At 46.3% G+C, this 20848-nt stretch overlaps 1 protein-coding gene across 2 annotated transcripts in view; it reads right to left on the bottom strand.

Annotated features, from left to right (window-relative positions):
• The window catches only part of Ras85D (GTPase ras-like protein 1), a 137861-nt gene extending 127670 nt beyond the window's left edge, over positions 1 to 10191 (bottom strand). Inside the window, exon 1 of one of the 2 annotated variants that reach the window (XM_075673385.1) lies at positions 9741 to 10191. In XM_075673385.1, coding sequence (XP_075529500.1) covers positions 9741 to 9771 — 31 coding nt within the window. In that variant the 5' untranslated portion in view covers positions 9772 to 10191. The remainder of the gene's footprint in view (positions 1 to 9740) is intronic. The other variant, XM_075673384.1, reaches the window with a different exon arrangement.
• Between the last annotated feature and the right edge of the window lie 10657 nt (positions 10192 to 20848).

The following is a 20848-nucleotide window of genomic DNA, read 5'->3' on the forward strand; positions in this document are numbered from 1 at the left end:
GCTCCTCACGAACGATTGCTAGAGTAGTGAGATTATTACTTGACCGGGCTTTCAGCAAGTGCCAAACACTACATTAAAGGCTGCCGTGAATCTCAGCAGTGAAAGCCGGCGCACACGAAGCCTGCCAGGTTAAAGCAACCCATCGAAGCACCTCATAAGCCATTCAACCAAGTCCGCTTAGACATTCTTGATCCTTTTTCTCTGTCAACTGATGGCAACAAGTAGGTGATTGTCACGACTGACTATTTAACCCGTGATGCCGAGACAGAGACGCAATGTTTGCCACATTGTATTGCGTCATGGTGCCAGACAGAAGGACAGCGTTCACAGCACTGCTGTGAACGCTGTCCATCGTAAAACGACTGCTTACCGTCCGCAGTCCAGCGGACTTACGGAGCGCTTAAACGAGACCATCACGGACATGATCTCTATGTACAATGACGTCCAGCACAATACATGGGATCATAACTGCGAGTCGGCCTAGTTGGAACAGTTTCATTATTTAAAAACTTTTTGTGTGCAAACAAACAAGGACAAAGAAGAGGAGCAACACAAGGACGAGCGCTTTATAACAACTGCTTTTATTTTCGAAGAACTTCCTGCTTAAATACCCACAGATCTACACGATCTAGTAAAACAGAGCACGCCTATAGCACATATAACACTTCAGATAAAATGCCGTGGACCAAAGCCACCTGGTCAGGAAGCAGGAAGTTTTTCGAAAATAAAACCAGTTGTTATAAAGCGCGCGTCCTTGTGTTGCTCCTCTTCTTTGTCCCCGTTTGTTTGCGCACAAAACGTTTTTACATGGGATCATATTAAAAACCGGTCAGATACATGAAAACATGAAAGTTACCATTTTGAGATGTCTTTATAATAAAGGATCTCGAAAACTTTACGAGAATTACCGACCAATTTCAATTCATTCGTCTTTGGCCAGCATATTGGAAAAAATAGTCTATGTTAATATGGCCTCATTCTGTGAAACGTTTAGCCTTATTAACCCAGCGCAGTTTGGCTTTTGCTCAGGACAGAGTACTGTGGGCCTGTTGGAAGATTTTAATGACTATATCTGTAACGAAATTGATAAAAACAATGTTGTTTTGACTCTTTTCTTTGACTTACAATGAGCATTTGACACATTAGATCATGAACAGTTACTATCAAAACTAAGCAGATGTGGTTTCAGGGGCCCGTATGACTCATTTTCTTAAAAACTACTTAACAGGCAGACAGTAGTGTGGCGGAGTCCTATATTTCTTTGTTGTGTGTCAAATCAGGGGTACCACAAGGGTCTGTATTGGGACTGCTTTTGTTTAACATTTACATGAATGATCTTGCTTGCTTACCACTAAAATCAAAAATTTATACGCTGATGACACGGCTTTGGTTATATCAAACAAACTTTCAAACGAAGCTGCTAGAGTAAGCTGCTACAGTATGATGTCTAAACTACTTGATTGGCTCATTAACAACAAAATGTTTATTAATAAATTGAAGGCTAACATGATATGTTTTCAGGGCCCATATCAAGTAGTCACGGATATTTCCCCTGTTTATGTCCACACCAGTGACTGGCTTGCATGCTTATGTACTCTGGCAACTCTGGCAAATAATGCAAAATACCCGGGGCTACACTTCGATAGCACTTTGTCATGGAATGTCCACACTGAAGAGCTCGCGAGGCGCTTACGTGCTGTATGCGCTCATTTGTATGCCCTAAAATCTTTGTGATGGCTTACGAAGCAGTTGGTGAATCAATCATAAGGTACGGAATAACAATTTATGGCTTTGCTTCTTCTAGTAGACTGAAGATAATTAACCGCATCCTAAAAAAATTGCTATAGCCTCTCGTATGGCACACTTGGACATGGGGAAGATGTCTTGCTGAGCATGTACCAGTCACACATGTTTGTAATGCAACAAGTTTTGTCCGACGCCATGTGTAATAGTTGTTTTTCTACTAATTTCAAAAACTTGAACACGTGAAATCTCACAGCTTACTTCAAACAGAAAAATATGTGGTACCTCGTGTGTACACAAACTACGGCAAGAGGACTCGTGCTTTCTAGGTGCCAGCTACTTTCAATAAATTGAATGAGAATGATAGCGCAGGAACATTTAAAAAAATAAAATCCCATTTAAGGTCGTGGGTGATACTGAATGCCCATATTTTTTAAAACTTTTTCTTCGGGATTTGAAGCATGCGAACCTGGCTGTGAAGTTATCTTTAACGTCAATGTCGTTTTTTCCTGTTGATGCAACATTATCTTTTTCTGCAATATTATGTTTTTTCCTATATTTCTTCTTTATATTTATTGATTTATTTATTTGTACACATACCAGTACTACCAGCTGACTGCCCAGCCTCGCACACAAGCAATGTTGCTTATACGGGCTGGATTTGTAACCATGACATGACTGGATGTAATAAAGGTTATTATTATTATTATTATTATTATATCTTGCCTTATCTGACCTTCGCGTTTAATACCTCCGCACAAAAAACAACGTGCTTCACACCATTTTGCTTCCTTTATGGCCGCAAAGTTCAGATGATGCTGGACGCTATGCTTCCATGCCAAGACACCGAGCACCTAACTACTGACGCCGAAAAATTTGCTCAGCATGCTGAGGAAGCTCGCCAGCTTGCGCGGCCACACATCGGTCAGCAGCAGCACGCAGGCGCATGGCGTTATATAACACCCGCCACTGACCAGTGTGCTACAATCCCGGAGACCAAATGTCGGTGTGGACCCCTGTTCACCTTCATGGCCTTTGCTAAAAGTTGCTGAGCTGGTATTTGGCCTACACAAAGTGCTTTGCCTTCATCAGTAACGTGAACCACGAAGTCATTCCGGACAGTGCAGCTCAAGCACGGCATAGATCATAACGTAGCCCTGACAGCGTTCGCATTGTACACATGAAGCCTTATGTTGGGCGTTTTTTTTTTCTTCATTCACTGATTTTTATATTTGCACTCATATTTGCAGCTAATGCAGATACCTATCTGTTTCTTTAGACTCTGCACAACATGCTCCACCTCTGCTGCACTAGTGTCCTTCCTGTAGCTGTCACTGTTCTCCGCGCGATAATCTGCCTTGACCATGTTTTATTTCCGCCGTTTTTTCTTACACCGCTTTTTAACCATCGAGCAAATACCCTTTTTGAGGAAGGGCTGAAATGCCCACAGTGTGCAAGAAGCAGGAAGGACAAGAATGAAGTAGTGCGCATGCTACCCCGGCCCAGTCGATAGCCCGGTCCCACTACCGTTGTTTATCAGAAGCCCAGCTGTGCCCATGAATTGTCACCAGTCCTCTCTGGAGACATCTGACAATATAGAAAGGTTGCGTGAAGACTTTGTGAGCCATCTGTCGTTCTGTTAGATTGTGAAATGCACTTGCTCAGCAACTATTTCCAGGTGACTTAAATTTCCTGTGCATGCAAGTAGCTGGTTTATTCGTGTTTTCTTTTTCGAGCATCTTGTTCAATAAATTTCAGTTGTCAGACAGTGCTCGTCCCGTGTTCTTACTCTTTGTCTTCCATTATTTTTATGCTGGTTAATAAGTATGCACCCTTTCTAACTCGCCCGTTTTTCTAACTTATTGCTTAAAGTATAAGTTTCCATGGTCTACAATGCATGGTGTACATGCACTGCGGCACCAGTGGGCCTCCACTTGAAACAACTGGGCCATTAAGAGAGGTGCTCACAATAATGGTTTGAGCCTCTATTGCTACAGAACAGTTCGTGTTGGCGTAAGCCTACATAACTTCCTCACTACCAATGTCTGCAGAATACTGCTGCAAAGTAATTGAGAAAAGAACAACAGTTTACGGAGGCACAGAGACTCGTGAGACTACAAACAGCTCCAAAGTCTAAGCAATGAGCCTTAAGTTCTAATCAAAGCTTTGGATATTGGATTAGGCTGCAGTGAGCATCCTCCAGACAAGGCAATCATTAATGTGGCAAGAGAGTTTTCTCAATGTCCGCTCGATATTGTGCGACTCCCTGAGAAGTAGCTGCATCACCAGTCAAAGGCAACTCCAGTACGAGAGCTAGCGCCACCAATCAGTGTCTCAATAGTAAATATACTACAGCAAAAGCATGTTAGCTCGTATGTGCATCATCATCAATGTGAACCTCGTGTCGCACAGCCCATATACCACTGTTGTATCTGTATGGCCATATTGACGCCTGTTTTTTTTTTGTTTTTTTTTTGTGTGTGTGTGCTCCTGCATGTCTCTATGGAAATATATAATGCGGCTCATTTATATATATATATATATATATATATATATATATATATATATATATATATATATTTCAAGCTGCATAATGACCACTTACTCTTTAACTCTCTTCAAACCTGATTTTCCCTACTTGCAACATTTATATCCTCTCAATTCTAAGTAATGGTGTGAAAAAGTATGGCAGCTGTTGAGCGCTTAGTACAAATGAGGACAAAAAATAAATAAAGGAGACGCATGGACACATTCTTTTTTTTTTCTCCTCATCTTTACCAAGCAAGCGCTCAACTACTGCCATTGAAGAAGTACCAACAAGCCCATTTTGCCACACTTGGGAAAAAGAAGCCATTATCAATGTAAGGTGGAAAAATGAGTCCGGTTTAGGAAAGAAGGTAATTTTATAATTTGCCACCCCAACATTGTGACCACTGTAGATGTCTGAGCCATAAACAGCATTTGTCGTTTGTATCAGCCATGCTATTTAAAGAATGTTACAACCTGATGCAATAGCTTAAAAAAATTATGGGGTTTTACGTGCAAAAACCACTTTCTGATTATGAGGCATGCCGTAGTGGAGGACTCTGGAAATTTCAACCACCTGGAGTTCTTTAACATGCACCTAAATCAAGTACATGGGTGTTTTCGCATTTCGCCCCCATCAGGATGTGGCCGCCATGGCTGGCATTTGATCCTGCAAACTCGTGCTCAGCAGCCAAACACCATAGGCACCGAGCAACCACGGCAGGTGCCACAATAGCTTACCAGTGAAGAAAACTATGGGCGTCTTGCGCTGGAGTTTGAGGTATTGGCGGCAAGGAGTTACGGAGTCGCCATCTATCGGAAGCGCCTCGCTGGCGTAGTATGAGGGATCGTGCGGCGCGCTCCTCACAGGTTTTGCGGTCAGCGCTCACTGAAAACACCACGCGCGAGCTCTCCCGGACATTTCTGTAAGTACTTTCAAAACGAGAGAAGTTTTTTACGGTCTAAATAATAATCTTGGGCAAACTGAAAGCACAGAATCGTTTACAGACGCTATCTCTTTACCGAATACGTACAGTGAACGCAACGCCACTGCGCGCGGTCGCCGCGATGGAGCCTCCGAACTGGCTTCTTGCGTGAAAGGTAGGCAAACGCTGAGAGCAAACTATGTGAAATATGTTCTTGTATTGTTTGTATAACTAAATGGAGCGTAATAGAATTAAGCCTCCATGCAGCGATCGCACAGATTCGCAGCGACCGACTGCACGTCTACATGCTTGTCCACGCACTGCTTCGCTTTCGCCGCGTGCGCGTTTTCGCACCGTGCCATGAGCTTTAGGCCGCAGAATATAAGCATTTGACAGTATACAAGCAACCATTGTTGCGTGAGCGCTATCAGAGCTGTTAAAAAATAATTTCATTGTAGAGACTTCGACGCCTGAGCCGTTGCGACGATTCAATCTTTCTTTTTTTTCTTCTAAATTCTTGGACGTTTCAATATCATTCCTCGAGTTGCGTCGCATTGTATGTTTATCGGTGTTCTCAGCATGCGATTTCCCGCTGCTTCATTTTTGTAATCCAGTGCATTAATTCATAACACAAACATGACCATATGTCATACTTATTTTTAATGTGCTTCTTACCGCTCCCTTTCCACTCCAGTGAACTTGACAATTCAAAGACCAAACCATCATGACATTAGTCGGGCGAGCGTCTCAGTGTGCGTTTTCCGAACACGCAGACCCGGCGCCGTAGCAGAAATCTTCCTCGCGTCTGTGCTTGCTGTATACCATAGTTGTAGCCGATGGCTGTTTGCCAGTTTTATGTTTCGCGAGTCAAGCTTCACGCAGCTTCTTGCCCTGCGGCTACGTGTGAATAAGGCTGACACCGGGCTCCGTTGCGTACGTCCGGCACCGGCACCGAGCAGTAGCCTACCATGTTGCGCGCCTTCAAAGGCAGCCACTACCTATTGTAGTGCTTTCAAGCATTGTAATGGAGACATTCGAAGCGGGAAAATCTCGCCACCAAATGAGAACCGCAGCGTACGACGGAATTTGAACTGTCGTTTTCAGCTCGCTCCGGCGCTGCCGAAGCAGCCACTATGTCCACATCATCCCTAATAGCATGTCACGCCGACTGTGGCGCCAGCTTTTCCAGTGGTGGAGCTCGAGGCCAATAGTAGCGGCGCCTGGTGGCGGCGCGGGAAATGACATCTGGGTCGTACCTGCTTGGATCGTGTTGAGCCCTGGCTGCGGCGAAGCACATTTCTAGGCCGACTTTTGCATCGATACGCACTTTTTTCTGCCTTGTTGCGAGTGCGAAAAGGCTAGTCACTTCTAACAGACCACGCTGCGAGCTCGTTGCAGCCTATAGTTTAACGAAAACGGACTCTCCATGAGACGTAATGCTGGAAGCAGAAGGAATCAGCAACGCCGATCCGAAGAGACCTAGCTCAGCCTCGAAAAAGTGTCACCGTCGTTACTTCTGCATTGTAGGCTGCCATGAACAAGAAGGCCTGAATCCTAACATCAGATTCTACCGTTTTCCGTCAAGGCCTCGCGAAGCGGAGCGTCGGGCACGCTGGGTAAGCGAAACTTTGCGCCATGCCGACTGCTTCGCCTGTCTTGAACCTTGCTTATCTGCATTCTAAAACTTGGTCTTTTGCACCTACAGCCCCAACAGCAGACCAACATAGCAGCAGGCATGGCTGGCGATTCACGATTCGAGACCCGGCCACAGCGACAATTAACAATTCCACCCGTGCGAAGTGGTGCATGCAAATGAGCACCAATGGTCGGGCTGATTCGGTGACAATTCACTACCCCACTTCGAGCAGCACAGGTTAGAGAGTTAAATGTGCTTATCCTTGACTTCAAGCCAGCACGTTGAGGCAGCGCAACAAGGTAGTATTGATTGCAGCACATCGATGTTCGAGCACTGTCATTAAAAGCTACATCAAGTGAGCAGCGCACGAGCTTGCGCTGCAGCGCGATTCGCACCTACATTACTGCGAGCTCATATGCATAGCATCGGTTATTTATCAGTTGCTAAAGGGACAGATGGCCGCTACTACAGTGCAGGCATAACTACTTGTCGAGCAGCATGCAGTCAACAAAGATTGCAGGAGGCCCGCCGTTTCGCGGCATGTCGAAAGACCACTGCTGTCACGGCGCGTACGATCGTGCGCTCGAGTAGTTGGTACATCGCGGCATGCTGAAAGACCGCTGCCGTTGCCGCGCATACTGTCGTGCGCTCGAGCAGTTCCATACACATGATGCCAACTTATCGCTGCTGTGAATGCATTTATAGCAGGCACTTCCTCGCATTTGTGCACCTGAATCTAGCGGCGTGCAAACCTTACCTGAAGTTCAACTTCGTACGCGACTCGCTTCACTTGCGATTGACACCGCGCTAAAACTTCGCCGCTTATTTCTTGAACGGCGTACACGTATTCGACGTTGCATAAGTTATTGCCTTTATGCAGCATGCCACCCCTGAAAAAAATCTTCGGCGCCCGATATTCGCTGCAAGCCGCGGTACAACAAAACCGAAAGTGGCAGGTCCATATTGTAAACGTGCTTTCCGAAGCAGATGACCGAGCTTCGTACTACCCAGTTGAGGACAGCGGGCACTTTTTAGCACCATTTTCGCAGCGCCCCCTGGGCAATGCAAGAGCCCCATAGTAGAGACAGCTTCTCACCCCACACCAAATTCGAGCAGATTGTGCACTAGCAAATTCTGAACAAATTAAGTGCACAATTAAGCCACCTCTCTTGGCTTGCACTGTGTTCTATAGGCGGTTGCAGGTGTTAAAAGCACATTCCTATGAAAGGTTAAAGTCAGTGCATGTTCCTTTTGTCTGCACTTCTAATGTGCTGGGAGAATGTTTTGCTAGCTGCCCAGCAACTGTGCCATAAAGTTTACAACGTCAGATTTCATGCTATAAATATATCGACTGAGGTTACATTGTTATACACGAGACCCATCAAACTATGCCAACACCTGAACAGAAAATGAATAAACCACACAAAAACGTAAGGAATGCTTAAAGAGGTACAGTGCGCTGCATGGATAAACACAAGCTTTGTCATCACTGGTCTCCGCTAGGTCAGTGAATTCTCGTGATGCCCACAATGTTACCACAGTGGCGCAGACCCACTGAGCCCTTTTATTTTCACGTTCCATAACCATCGACTGGCACACAAGCATGCAACAGGCTTTGACAGTGCATTTCTGCTATTTGACTGCAGTCGCCACGCTCAAATAGCGTTGCGCTCAGAAGATGGAACAGTACGAACCACCAGAACACACGATGGTTTCCACAGCGTAGTTCTTGCCTGCAATACCGCTTTTTCATGTCATCTTTGGATTTCACTCGTCGAGAGATTAAAAAAAAAAAGCGCCCAAGCTGAAACTGACGCCGATTGTTCTCGAGCAATCTCGTCGGTGTTTTACGCATGCCCGACAGCGCCAACAAAGGAAAACTGCCAAGAATGTTGGGCAGAGGGGGCGCTTCTTAATGAACTGACATACTCAAGTAGAAGTAGCGCAGCGGAGTTGTGTGTCACGAAGAGGCGTCACAGACGAAAAACTAGTAGCGCAATATTTCGTTAACAAAGAAGTATGTGAGGGCGGCGAATGATGCTTCGTAAAAATATTTATTCCACCTGGTAAAGGCTCAAGAAAGGCTCAAACACGAAGTGTCTTCGAAGTGCAGTATAGAAACGTACACACACACACACACACACATACAAATACATCGCGCGCGAGGAGATGTGGAAACGCCAAGTATCCGAGTCATCACACATGCGAAAGACAGCATCGAATAGTACCGGCGTTCGCTTCCTCGATTTAGGCCTATTCACTTAAGCCTAAGGCCTCAAGGCAACCGGACAAGAAAAAAACCGAGGGCGAGAAAGAAAACCCGGCCCCCCACCCACAAGAGTCTCTCTCCCGCTTCTTTTTTATGTTTTATTGCGCGAATTTATCTCGGAGGTTCTCACGCGGTCAGACCCGCTCCTCCTCCCCTTCGTTTTTTCTGTACCGTGCGTTTTTATGTGCGGTCATTCTTGCTAAGAGGGGCGCTTTTTCTCACGAGATTCGCGACGGCACAAAGCAACGCCGTAGGAGATCAGACTGCAAGTGCAGAGGTTAATGTTTGGCTCTTTCCACCGGCGCGCACAGTGGTTCTACCAACGTACTGCGCCCCCGTGTATTGCCGAGGCCGTACCGTGTTTAGCCGACAGCGGCGTACCACAACAGGATTTGTCGAATGAATACAACAAGTGCAGTTAAGCGCGAATACATCGCAGTTCTGGAAGAAAAATAAAGGGCGTTCAAACGAAATAACACGCTCCACGTGAGGCAAACGAGACATTCCGTGTGCAACGACCAGAAGGGGTGGAGGTATCGCACCAAGGCACGACAGCGTACAATACTTGCGCGACCAGTGGTGGCAACATAAAAAGAGTACGAGATCACGAAGTGAAAGCCACAGGAGTGGGAAAACTCACCGCCGACGACAACTAGTTTATATTCCGTCATTGTGGCGGTGCTCTGTAGACTGCCGGCACTGCCGTTTGCACGATCACCTTTTCGGGCCTACCCGCGGTGTCCCGTGCACAAAATTACTCGCACGCGCGGAAAACACAGCAATGTCCGCACTCAGAGGCACAAGGAAGCGCAGTACTCACACTGCTACGAGCGAAGTCACACTGAGAGGCAACTGCCTACCCACTACCCACACTTGCGCCGACACCCGTGCTGCCCCAGCAGACCACGAAGTGCCTGTGCAGAACTACTACTACTACTATCGCTACCACCACCACCGTGCAAATAGTGACGCCGCCTCTTTCGTAGGGGCGCTGCATTCGTCAGCGCTATCCAGGCTCTTAGAACATCGGATAGTCCGCCGTGGATAACCTTTTGATGACCCGGATAACTTGCTGGAAACATACGAAACGGTCGCTGCATTCAACAGCTGGAACTCTGACGACAAGCTGCGGCATGTGTACTTCGCCTTAGAAGACGCGGCGAGGACGTTGTTTTAGATCCGTAGACGCCTAGTCGTTGGCTAGTGTACCGCCCGCCGACAAGAGCGAGCTTCCGTGGGAGCGAGGAATGTTTCCGAATGACGGTGGTAGTGGCGCTGCCAGCAGTCCTCATAGGACTGCTGGCTACTACTTAAGAGGGAAAACTAAAAAAGAAAAGAAACAATTTATGATAACTCAAAGGGAAGCCCATTACTTTTCGAAGCGAGATCGGGATGCCTTAGAACGCGCACCTATAAAGCGAGATATAAGAAGTAATAAGAAGCATGTGCTTACTGCGGTAAAGCTAGGGAAACTATGGAGCATGTTTTATGAGAATGTGAAGGCATCTACCCAGCGGTCGATTTAGGCACCACCATAGAGTTACTGACTAGAGTTACTGACTCTAGAGGACAAGCTACCCATAGGGCCCATGTACCATAGAGTTTCCTACAAAATTTTGTAGGAAACTCTATGCCATGTACAGTGTATTAGAACAGGGGCAGTGTGCTCACTGCCGCATCCCTGCGCCGCGTCGCCGTGGCGCACTCAGCGTCGACTGCTCTGGCGCCCGCCAGAGGAGCTGCCGCCTGTTACCCCTGAAAACTTCCCCTCGATTCGTGTGGAGTGTGTCCTCTTGGATCGACGTGCTGTTGACTGCAAGTCCAGCCGGCGTTTTCAGCAGTATCCTCTGTGCTTGACGCTTCACTCAATGTGCACTGTGAGTGAGTGAGATTGGCAAGCCGCCGTCGAAATGACTACTTTGCACCCGTGTGCAGAACTAGCTACGGTCGCGTGAAAGATGCACTACACTAACGGCGTCTTTTTTTCAGCGCTCCACGTGATGAAGAACAACGAAAGGAATGGGAGAGGAACCTCCACCGTGCAGATAAGACACTGGATCAATCTTGCGCCGTCTGTGAGTTGCACTTCCAACTGCAATTCATAATTAGGGACTTCGTGCACCTTATAGACGGCAAAGAGGTGCGCATTCCTCGTGCGAAGCCACTGCTATCAGAAAACGCTGTTCCCACGATCCTACCGAATTTACCACAGTAGCTGACGAAGACGACACCGAAGCCCAGGAACAAAAGGAAAAGGTGTGAAAATGACAAAGCACCCGCGAAGAAAACAAACCGATGCGCACTGGACAATAACCATTCGGAGTTTTCACCGGCGCTTCCGGGATAGACCATGACTCGGCGCAAGAGGAGGGCGTTACGGCAGAGCGTCAACACTGTTTGTCGTTTCTTTTTTATTTAAAGACTCCTTTCAAGTATAGGAGTTCACATCAACTCCCCGACCTTGACGGAGTGCTTTATTGCACGTCGACTCAGCCTGAAATCTCAGGAATAAGCAGAGAACGTGCTGAAAAGCGTGGACAGGGCAACGTGCACTCTAAGAAAAGTTTACGCCCTTTGAGTCGTATCTTGCCACGCAATAATAATCGTCATGTCTTATCCGTATTTCCTTTCTTTAACGCCGCGAGCCCGGTACTTCCCAGTAACGAACGGCATTCGCGTTGTCAGCATGACATATCATTCCCGACAGGAAAGTAGCGGGCGCGGCGTTTTCAAGAAAGGAAAAGCAAGCAATTGAAGGCAGACGACGATTATCGTTGTGTGGCAGATATAGACCCAAGAGGTGTACCTTTGCGTAAGAATGTGATATAGGTGGGGCAACGTGAAAATGTTTGCTTTAGTACAACATACTTCAGCGCTGCACGCGCCTTACCTGAGAAAAATAGAAAACGAAGTGGTGGGTAAATTCGGCGCGGTGGTGCTGGAAACGCGGATGCACGGTCGTTGTAGCAAAACCAGACTCGAAATTTTATCGATTAGCAAGAGAAAACACTCGAGTGTCCCTTGCCACGGTGACTGCAGCGCCCGTATCAAGCTATTAACAGAATAGTGTTAATTAATAACAAGGTTAGTTCTTTCGTGCTTCCGGCAACAAAACATCGCCAACCATCTGTAGATCAACCGCAACAATAGTAATTTAGTTAAGTGCACACTGCCAAGGTACACCAAAAGAAGCTTCGTGTGTTGCATGTCGTGCATTTTACTTTAATTACGGTCAAAACAGCAACGCGCGATAGCCGCTTTACCGTAATACGTACGAAACTTTCAGGTGACGCTGCGAATTGCGCCACCTGTCGGCGTCGACACGAAGTGCGTCAATCTCTGCCGCGATGTGAGGGCACTATAACTCTTCTAGTACACTGTAGGCCCATGCCACGGAGGAAGGAAACTAAGGAGAGGCCGTACCCCCTCCGCGCGCTAGGAAAAAAGTGTGGCGGAAATGACGTAGTAGGTTCTCATTTTTTTGCTGCTTTTTTATTTTTTTTTGTATGGCCACGCTTTTTGGGCCACAATGGCGGCGTTGTTATGGTTTTGAGCGCTCACACGTGTTGCTCTGGTAGGTTTTGGGCCGTGGCAAAGGCGCTGAATGGGCGGGTTTGCGTTAGTCACCGTGTCTTGTTGCGCTGTGTTACCTGCACCGTGCTCTGCCAGATGTTGCGCGAGCGCGCGACACCACGCGCAGCGCGGCGTGGTTTCGCGAAAGATGTAAACAAGCGAGGAGGGTGGCCCAAAAGGCGGAGCATCGCCATGAGCAACGCCAGATTCCGGCTTCACTTTTGCTTCACAAGGAGTGACGTCAGGGCCTCTCCTTAGTTTCCTTCCTCCGTGGCCCATGCATTGAAATCGGGAGCCTCAAGAGCGCCGCCATGTTGCTACGCGCCGAGGTTGCCAGCTCCTGAGACGCTTGCTAGACTTGGTGACTGTATTCAGTTTTAATCCTGCAACCGTAGCAGCGTAGCAACATGCGTAGCAAAATATGCGTAACAAAATATAAACCGAAAAGCTGGTGGGACCGAGATGTTAAGGAGGCCATAGGGCAACGCAAAGATGCGTGCAGAAAACACAGAGCAGTGAAGAAAAGGGGAGCCACACAAGAAGAGGTGGAGACAAAATGGGAGGATTACCTTACAATGAAAAGAGAAGCATTGGCATTAATTCAAGCCCGATAGCAAAAGTTGGGGTACAGTGGATGTTAGAGATACGAAAAAAAGACAGAAATGCCTCTAAGAAATTTTGGGAACACATAAGGCAACAGAGTAAGAAGACAGAGGTGGTTCAGCACTCACTGACCACACCAGAAGGAACAAAGGTAGAGGGAGAGGAAGCTCAGGAATATATTAGGTTAACAATAGAGGCAGCATTTGCAGAGCCAGTGGGTAGCGAAATGGAGAACAATGACAACAGCAGGACAGAATTAGAGGAGGAGTACAGAAGGATGACAAGTAAGGAATGGTACAGAATTGAACACAAGGTCCCCGTGGGAACAGCGACAGGACCTGATGGCATACCTATGAAATTGATAAGCATATTAGGCCAGAAAAGTAAATTAAAATTACAACTTATTGAACAAATAGTAGTAGGGGGAGATGTTCCACAGTACTGGAAATCAAGCAGAATGATATTAGTTTACAAAGGTAAGGGAAGCAAGGACAACATTAAATCTACAGGCCAATAAAGGCTAAACCCCATTAGCGCGATTTTGTGCGCGACAGCGACGAGCGACGGGTTTGCGCGACGGATCAGGCCGTCGCTTGAACAGATCGCTCGGTCTTGTCGCGCGGTCGCTCGGTTTTGCAAATCTAGAATTCGTCGCTCGTCGCCCGGAAGTGCTATGAGCGACTAGCCAATAGCGCAAAGCCGGAACTGGATGTACGTAACTCCAGTACTTCCGATTGTCGCACGGAACGAGCAAACGATTGAATTTTTATAGGTGCGAGGATAAGAACCTACTGCAAGACTTTCAGAAATATTTTATGCTGCTTTTTACAGTAAAATACATCAACTGAAGTTAATAAAGCACGCGTCACGCTAGTTTCGGCGCCTATATTGCTGCCCTCATACCGGCAACACTGGGGAGACGTCGCTCGAAGTCATCGCTCGCATGGGGTGCAACTTGTAGGCGACGAGCGAACGCGACAGCCATCTCCATCGCGTCGCCTGTCGCTGTCGCGTGCAAGATCGCTTGCATGGGGTTTATACTTAACTGTCACATCAGCCATATACAGAGTAGCAATGCAGATAGTGAAAAAGAGAATGGAGGAATGGGCAGAACGTGAAGAGATCTTGGGAGAACTACAGAATGGATTTAGAAGGAACAGAAGGCTAGATGATAATTTATTTGTTATAGCACAGTGCATAGAGATAGCGACAGCCAGGCAGAAACCGCTATGGATAGCTTTTTTAGACATTAGAGGAGCCTATGAAAATGTAAACCGAGAAAAGTTATGGAGCCAGTTGAGGGAATATGGTCTAGATAGAAAGAGAATTGAGTTCCTACAACAAGTTTATACAGATAATGAGGTAGAGATAACATGGGAAGGGAAAACTACTAAGCCAGCTAAAATAAGAAGAGGTCTCAGGCAGGGCTGTCCATTGTCGCCTCTGCTTTTTATGCTTTACATGAGCCAAATGGAAAAGAGACTAGAACAGAGCACAACAGGAACCGACATAAGCTATATGCTGGAAGGGCAGAAGGTGGCTCAAGTACTAGCCGGACTGATGTATGCAGATGATATTGTACTACTTACTGACACCCGAGTAGGGCTACAGGGACTAATGAGCATATGTGGAGAGGAGGGAGAAAAATTGGGACAGCAATTCAGTAGAGAGAAGTCTGGTATAATAGTATACAATGAAGAAAGGGGGGAACCATTGGAAATACAAAGCACTAAGATTGATCATGTTGAAAAATACAAGTATTTGGGCATATGGCTAAATGAGGGCAAAAAGTACTTGGAAGAACAGGAAAAAATTATGATTGAAAAAGTGAAAAGGAACTCAGCTGTAATGAAACACAAGGCACTATGGAACTATAATAGGTAGGAGGTGGTTAGGGGCGTATGGAAAGGGGTTATGGTACCTGGCCTCACATTCGGAAATTCAGTACTTTGCATGAAATCGGAAGTTCAGGCATGCATGGAAACGAAACAGAGAAGTGTAGGCAGGTTGGCCTTAGGAGCACACGGGAACACCCCTAATGAGGGAGTGCAGGGGGACATGGGATGGACGTCATTCGAAGGTAGAGAGGCAATAAGTAAGCTAAAATATGAACAGAGACTTCCAGCACTGGAGGAAAAAAGGTGGGCAGGAAAAGTGTACAAATATCTATACATGAAAAGTTTGAACACAAAGTGGACACTCAGAACGAGGAAGCTGAGGAATAGATACCTACAGCCGAGGGAGGGGGTCCAACGTGGTTCTAGTGTGGGAAAGGAGGTGAAGGAGACCGAAAGAAAAATGTGGGAAGAAAGAATGCTCGGAAAGCCAGCGCTATCTATGTATAGGCCACAAAAACAGGAGATTAAGAGAGAGCTCTTATTTGATAACTCGCGGGGCAGCTCACTATTATTCGAAGCTAGGACGGGGGTTTTGAGAACGAAAACATACAGGGCTAAATTTGAAGACGTGGACCTTTGGTGCACAGCTTGCGGAGCCGAAAGGGAGACCATTGAGCATATAGTGCTGAGATGCACAGACCTTCGCCCGACTCTGGCAGAGGGAACAGGGGCAGATATTGAAGGGGCATTGGGTTTTCCCGGGGAACAAGGGCAAATAGACGAGAAAAGAGTGGCAGTAACGAAGGGGAGGCTAGAGGATTGGTGGAGGAAGTCAAGGAAGAGATAATACCATAAATCGGGGAGATAATGTTTTCTCTACTTTTTTAGGTAGTTATTTTGGGGGAGGAGGGGAGTGAAAACTAGTTTAAGGAAAAGAGGACATAAAGAAAGGAAAAAAAATAAAATAGGAGGGGGAGCAATAGGCTAGGTGGCGCAAGCCGCCGCCCGCTACAAAGGGCATAGCCGCCATCCATCCATCCATAGAGGTTCTCACTACATTACCTAGAGGGAAATCTGGCGCTGCTGCGCTGTGGTATGCATGGGAAGGCCGGTATATCGTGACTTCGGATTGGCATCGTTCTCGTAGAGACAGAACACCTTGAAGACGCGCTTGGCAACATAGTGTTTCTTACTATAACACCTAGAGGGTAATCTGGCGCCACCGTCTATGGGAGTTTCTTAAGGGGGCACCGTGCCGTCATGGGAATGACGGTATATGTGTCTGCGAGGCTCGTGTTGGCTGGTGTTGTAAGAGGCTTCGTCTAAAACGTGGATATGGCTACCCAAATAACGCGTTCTCAAAGTAAAATCTTCATAAAATGTTTCCATTCACGCATATTACATCTTTACTCACCCACAATGCATGACCAAGCGAAGAAAAGCAAGAACAGACGACCAACTGTTTCATAGCGAGCGCGAACCACAGAACACCTATACAAACTTAGAGAAGGGAAACTGTACCTTCCACAGTGCTACGGAAATAAGCGTAGCGGTGGCGTCGTGAATTAAAGTATGTGACCACAGGCGGCGCTGTACAACAGGAAACGGAAACTGGGTTTTGCACAGTATGGGCATTTTATCTACTGGGTTGTGGCTGCTGCGCATCGATCGTGCTCCCGCCAGTTAGGTTGCGGTGTGGCAAACGTAGCGCCTACAGATGTATGTAGGCGCTACGTTTGCCACACAGCAACCAAACTGGCGGGAGCACGATCAAGGCGCAGCAGAATATATGTAGCGCTGAGTCATATCGAGTTAAGGCACACTCTGAACTGACTTTTAAGGGCATCCCGAGCGGTTTTTCGTTTATTACGCCGCCGTTACCCCGAGTTGTGCCTCCGCGCTCCAGCTGTTGCATTTCGTGTAGGGCTACTGACAGAGTGCGGTTTCCAGGTGGCACGATGGCCTCGACTGGAATAAACGCACACACCAAAGATTGAGTAAGCTTGAAGATATTTTATTTGCATTTTACAAGTACAACAAAAAGCACACGTCTACGGATCCACACAAACGCGGTTACAAAGTCAAGAACATAGTCAAGAAATGGCTCATTAATAAGGGTAGCACAAACGCACAAGAAAGAAGACCTAAGCTACAAAACGTACAGTCGGCTGCTAAACAATAATTTCGCTGTCACCGCGTGTCACTTTTATACAGCATCTTTAGAGCACTACCAGGCCGGGTAATTTGGCGGAAAGAACGCAACAGCTTACGGCCGTCAGCTGCCTCTTCCTTACGGGTGTCATAATTATCCTAATCTCCGCATCAATGTCGTGCAAGTCCGCATACAGGTATCTGTACCTGAACCATATGTGCCAGCTTAATACATGTGTAGTGAAATTATGATAACCACTGCGTCTTATCAAACGTATTGGTTTCGCAAATGCGCATTACAGCTGACGGAACGACATACTGTAAGTGAAGCACAAGAGAACAAGGACAAAAGGAGGATGCAACACTTGAAGAGAAGTGAATTAGTAGGCGTACAGCAAACAAGCGATGACGGAGAACACAAAATGATGCATCGGGTGTTCTGTGACATCGGTTTGCGTACTTACGGTGTTATGGAGATCAACGGCATAAAAACGTACCTTCAAGCGTATTCCGTCAACCTCCGCCGCATTCATTATGATAATCAACGCCTAAACAAAATGAGGCACTATTTTTTGCCAAGAGTAGACCTCTTTACAGCAAGTCTGTGTAATGACTCGCAGACGAAACCAGCATGCTTTCGAAAATGTTTTACCGCCGTAGTATTCGAATGCCAACGGCCAGGAAACACATCGATACCAATAGGCTGTCGGCTGTTAATCAAGTACAAAAACCTTGACGCTATGACTAAAAAGCAGCTTCAACAATCAAATTATAAAAAATCAACTGCCTATTTGCCTGAGGTAAAAAAACATCCTTAGACACCTCGATTCTTCATGTCAATGGTTTGTGTAAATTAAAAAATTCAGCATGTTCAGCGCCCCTAGCAGAGAAAGCACAAATTAATGTATTCGACCAAATTACAGTAGCTCCACTTGCGCGCTTACGCTGAAACGCGCCTCGATTGATTTTTCGCCCTCTGTGGCCATTTGTTGAACTTGAGAGTGTGCGGGGCCTGCGCGAACCTTGTCGTCTGTCCTTCAACTTTAGCGGCCCGCTGATACTTTTTACGTAACATGTAGTCGTACACACAATAACAAGTACTCATAGTTAAACAAAACATGTTTTCGCCTAATAATAAAGCTAAAACAGCTTTTCACGTGCTGTTTTAGTAGAAAATGAATCACTGTGACAGACAGAACGGTACTTGCCAAGCGCGTCTTCAAGGTGTTCTGTCTCTACGAGAACGATGCCAATCCGAAGTCACAATATACCGGCATTCCCATGCATACCACAGCGCTTGGTATAAAGCCGCTTTCGCGATCTATCGTCGCGACGATAGCTCGGGTTTTTTTATTATTATAAGTACTGATCCAGCTGTAGGGCACATGTAACCGACAAACGGAAGTCTCAGGAGAGCACCTGAGATTATAATAAAGCAGGCGGTGCAGGAACTCCAGGGCACCCTGGGGACAGTGGGGGGGGGGGGGGGGATCAAAGCTCGAAGCAGAACGGTACGTAGGTTGGGGCCGCCGAGGCAGGTGTGTGCCAGGGAGTGTTCGCAAGGACAGCTTCCCTGGCACGCGCAGCAATGCCTCGCAAGGTCGAGATACTTTAAAGGCACCTGCGCCCATGATCTTTCTTTTGCCTCGGTGCAGTGAGCACGATTAACGAGAATAATATGGAGGGCATCCGGTGCAGTCGCGAATGCGTCATGGCAAATGTAGCGCGCGTCGCCTGGCGTGTGTAGTAATATCAGAGTTGGTTGAATGAACTTTATGCATAATACGCTTTGTTGCGGTATCGTAATGGAATGGGTCTAGAGGACGGTGTTGGTACATTTTTTCGTACCGCCATAATCCTATACCTTCCACTACAAACACACACATACCCCCCCCCCCCCTTTTTTTTTTCTGTATACATACAATTCCTTGCCATGACGGATCATAGCCTCCTTTACTTTTGAAAAATAGAGGAGGCTATGGCCGGATTGACCAGTTCAAGTTGTCAATTTGTCAGTAACTGTCATAGGAATCACTGAAATAAACACAATACCACGATCGGATTGTTTACTTTCATTTTTTGTTGTAACACTGAGGACTACATAGAACTTTATTTTGTATATGTGAGAGAAGTATGTGGATATCATGAGCTTAAGGCAATGTGCGATACACAGACAAAGCGGCTGCTACAACATGAACTGCATTGAGGGCCACACAGCACATACGTAATTAAAGGTGTAAAATATAGGGGAAAGCTTCAAAATACGCTCTGTAGCACTGCAAAGTATAACATATATTGTATGTGTACAATAAATGTTCAAAAAACAATGCATCAATGTCCCATTTGCCCTCAAGTTTATTATCATGTTCAAGTTTACTGAAGTTTATTATGAGCATATGTACAACAGGAATCTACTGACACCCGCAGTCAAGGTGGCTGTTCGAGGATTGCTGGCTGCCTCAGTGTAAGAAAAAGAAATTGGGTGAATGTCGACACCAGTGCCACTGCTTCTTGCCTCTGACCTGCACGTGCCTCCGCGGCATCTTTGTGCACAAGTGTGCTGGCGTGGCGAGGCGTAGGAGTCATCCGAGACAAAGAGTATCGTTTACATGGAGTAGTGGCTGTTCACATTGCCTGTCGCTTTCCCTAAAATGTTTCCTTGGCGACTAGGGTGACACACCCTCAGTCAAGGTGGCTGTTCGAGGTGTGCTGGCTGCTTAAACGAAAGAAAAAGAAATTAAATGAATGTTGATACCAGTGCTATTGCTTCTTGCCTCTTACCTGCATTTGCCTACATGGCTTCTTGGCTTGCGGAGTCTGCATGAGGGAGCTTCTGTGGCTAAGCATAGGCATTGTCTAAGCAAGAAGAAAAGGCCATTCAAATGGGGAATTATGGAAATAAATGCAGTTATGTCTGCTTCTTGCACTCTTCTTGCCTAAAAGTTTTCAAACATAGTGTCCAGTACACACCAGCACTTTGACTGCTTCTGCTTTTTACCTGCAGGTGTTGCTGCGAGATCCCTAGTATGGCTGCGTGCAGCATTGTACCACTTGGTGGAGGCATTTGAAGTGGTAGCCAAAAATATAAAGAATCATCCTTGTCTGCATGAATGCTTTCAATTTCTAAATGCAGTGGTAACTATCACTATTAGTGCAAGGCCCCCCACATCTATGCGGCAAGTGCCATAGCTCGAAACTGAATTTTTCCTTTAGTGTTTCACAAGGCATCTGATATGTCCACATTAGATGTGATGTGTTTGTTTTTATTTATCCCAGTGCGGAGAGAGCATCATTAAATTATTTTTTTATTTTTGCGTGTCTTGTTTGTTGGTTTATTTCTGAATTTATCAAGCAGCAGTCTCATGATGCTAAAGTGACTTATGTAATGGAAATCAGCTTTTGTTTTGCAGAAAAACAACGCATTTCCTGACCCATTGTTTGACATCCCCTCACTCGCATAATTTTGCAGAGTATTCTACCTATATTGACTTGCTTGACCTCCACTAAAGAGTCTTGCATCTTCAAATACGTCTCTTTCCTTAAAATCATTCGACATTTCTCATAATTTCTGTACCTTGGGCTT

The sequence above is a fragment of the Dermacentor variabilis genome, chromosome 10, assembly GCF_050947875.1.
Source record: "Dermacentor variabilis isolate Ectoservices chromosome 10, ASM5094787v1, whole genome shotgun sequence".
Lineage (NCBI taxonomy): Eukaryota > Metazoa > Arthropoda > Arachnida > Ixodida > Ixodidae > Dermacentor > Dermacentor variabilis.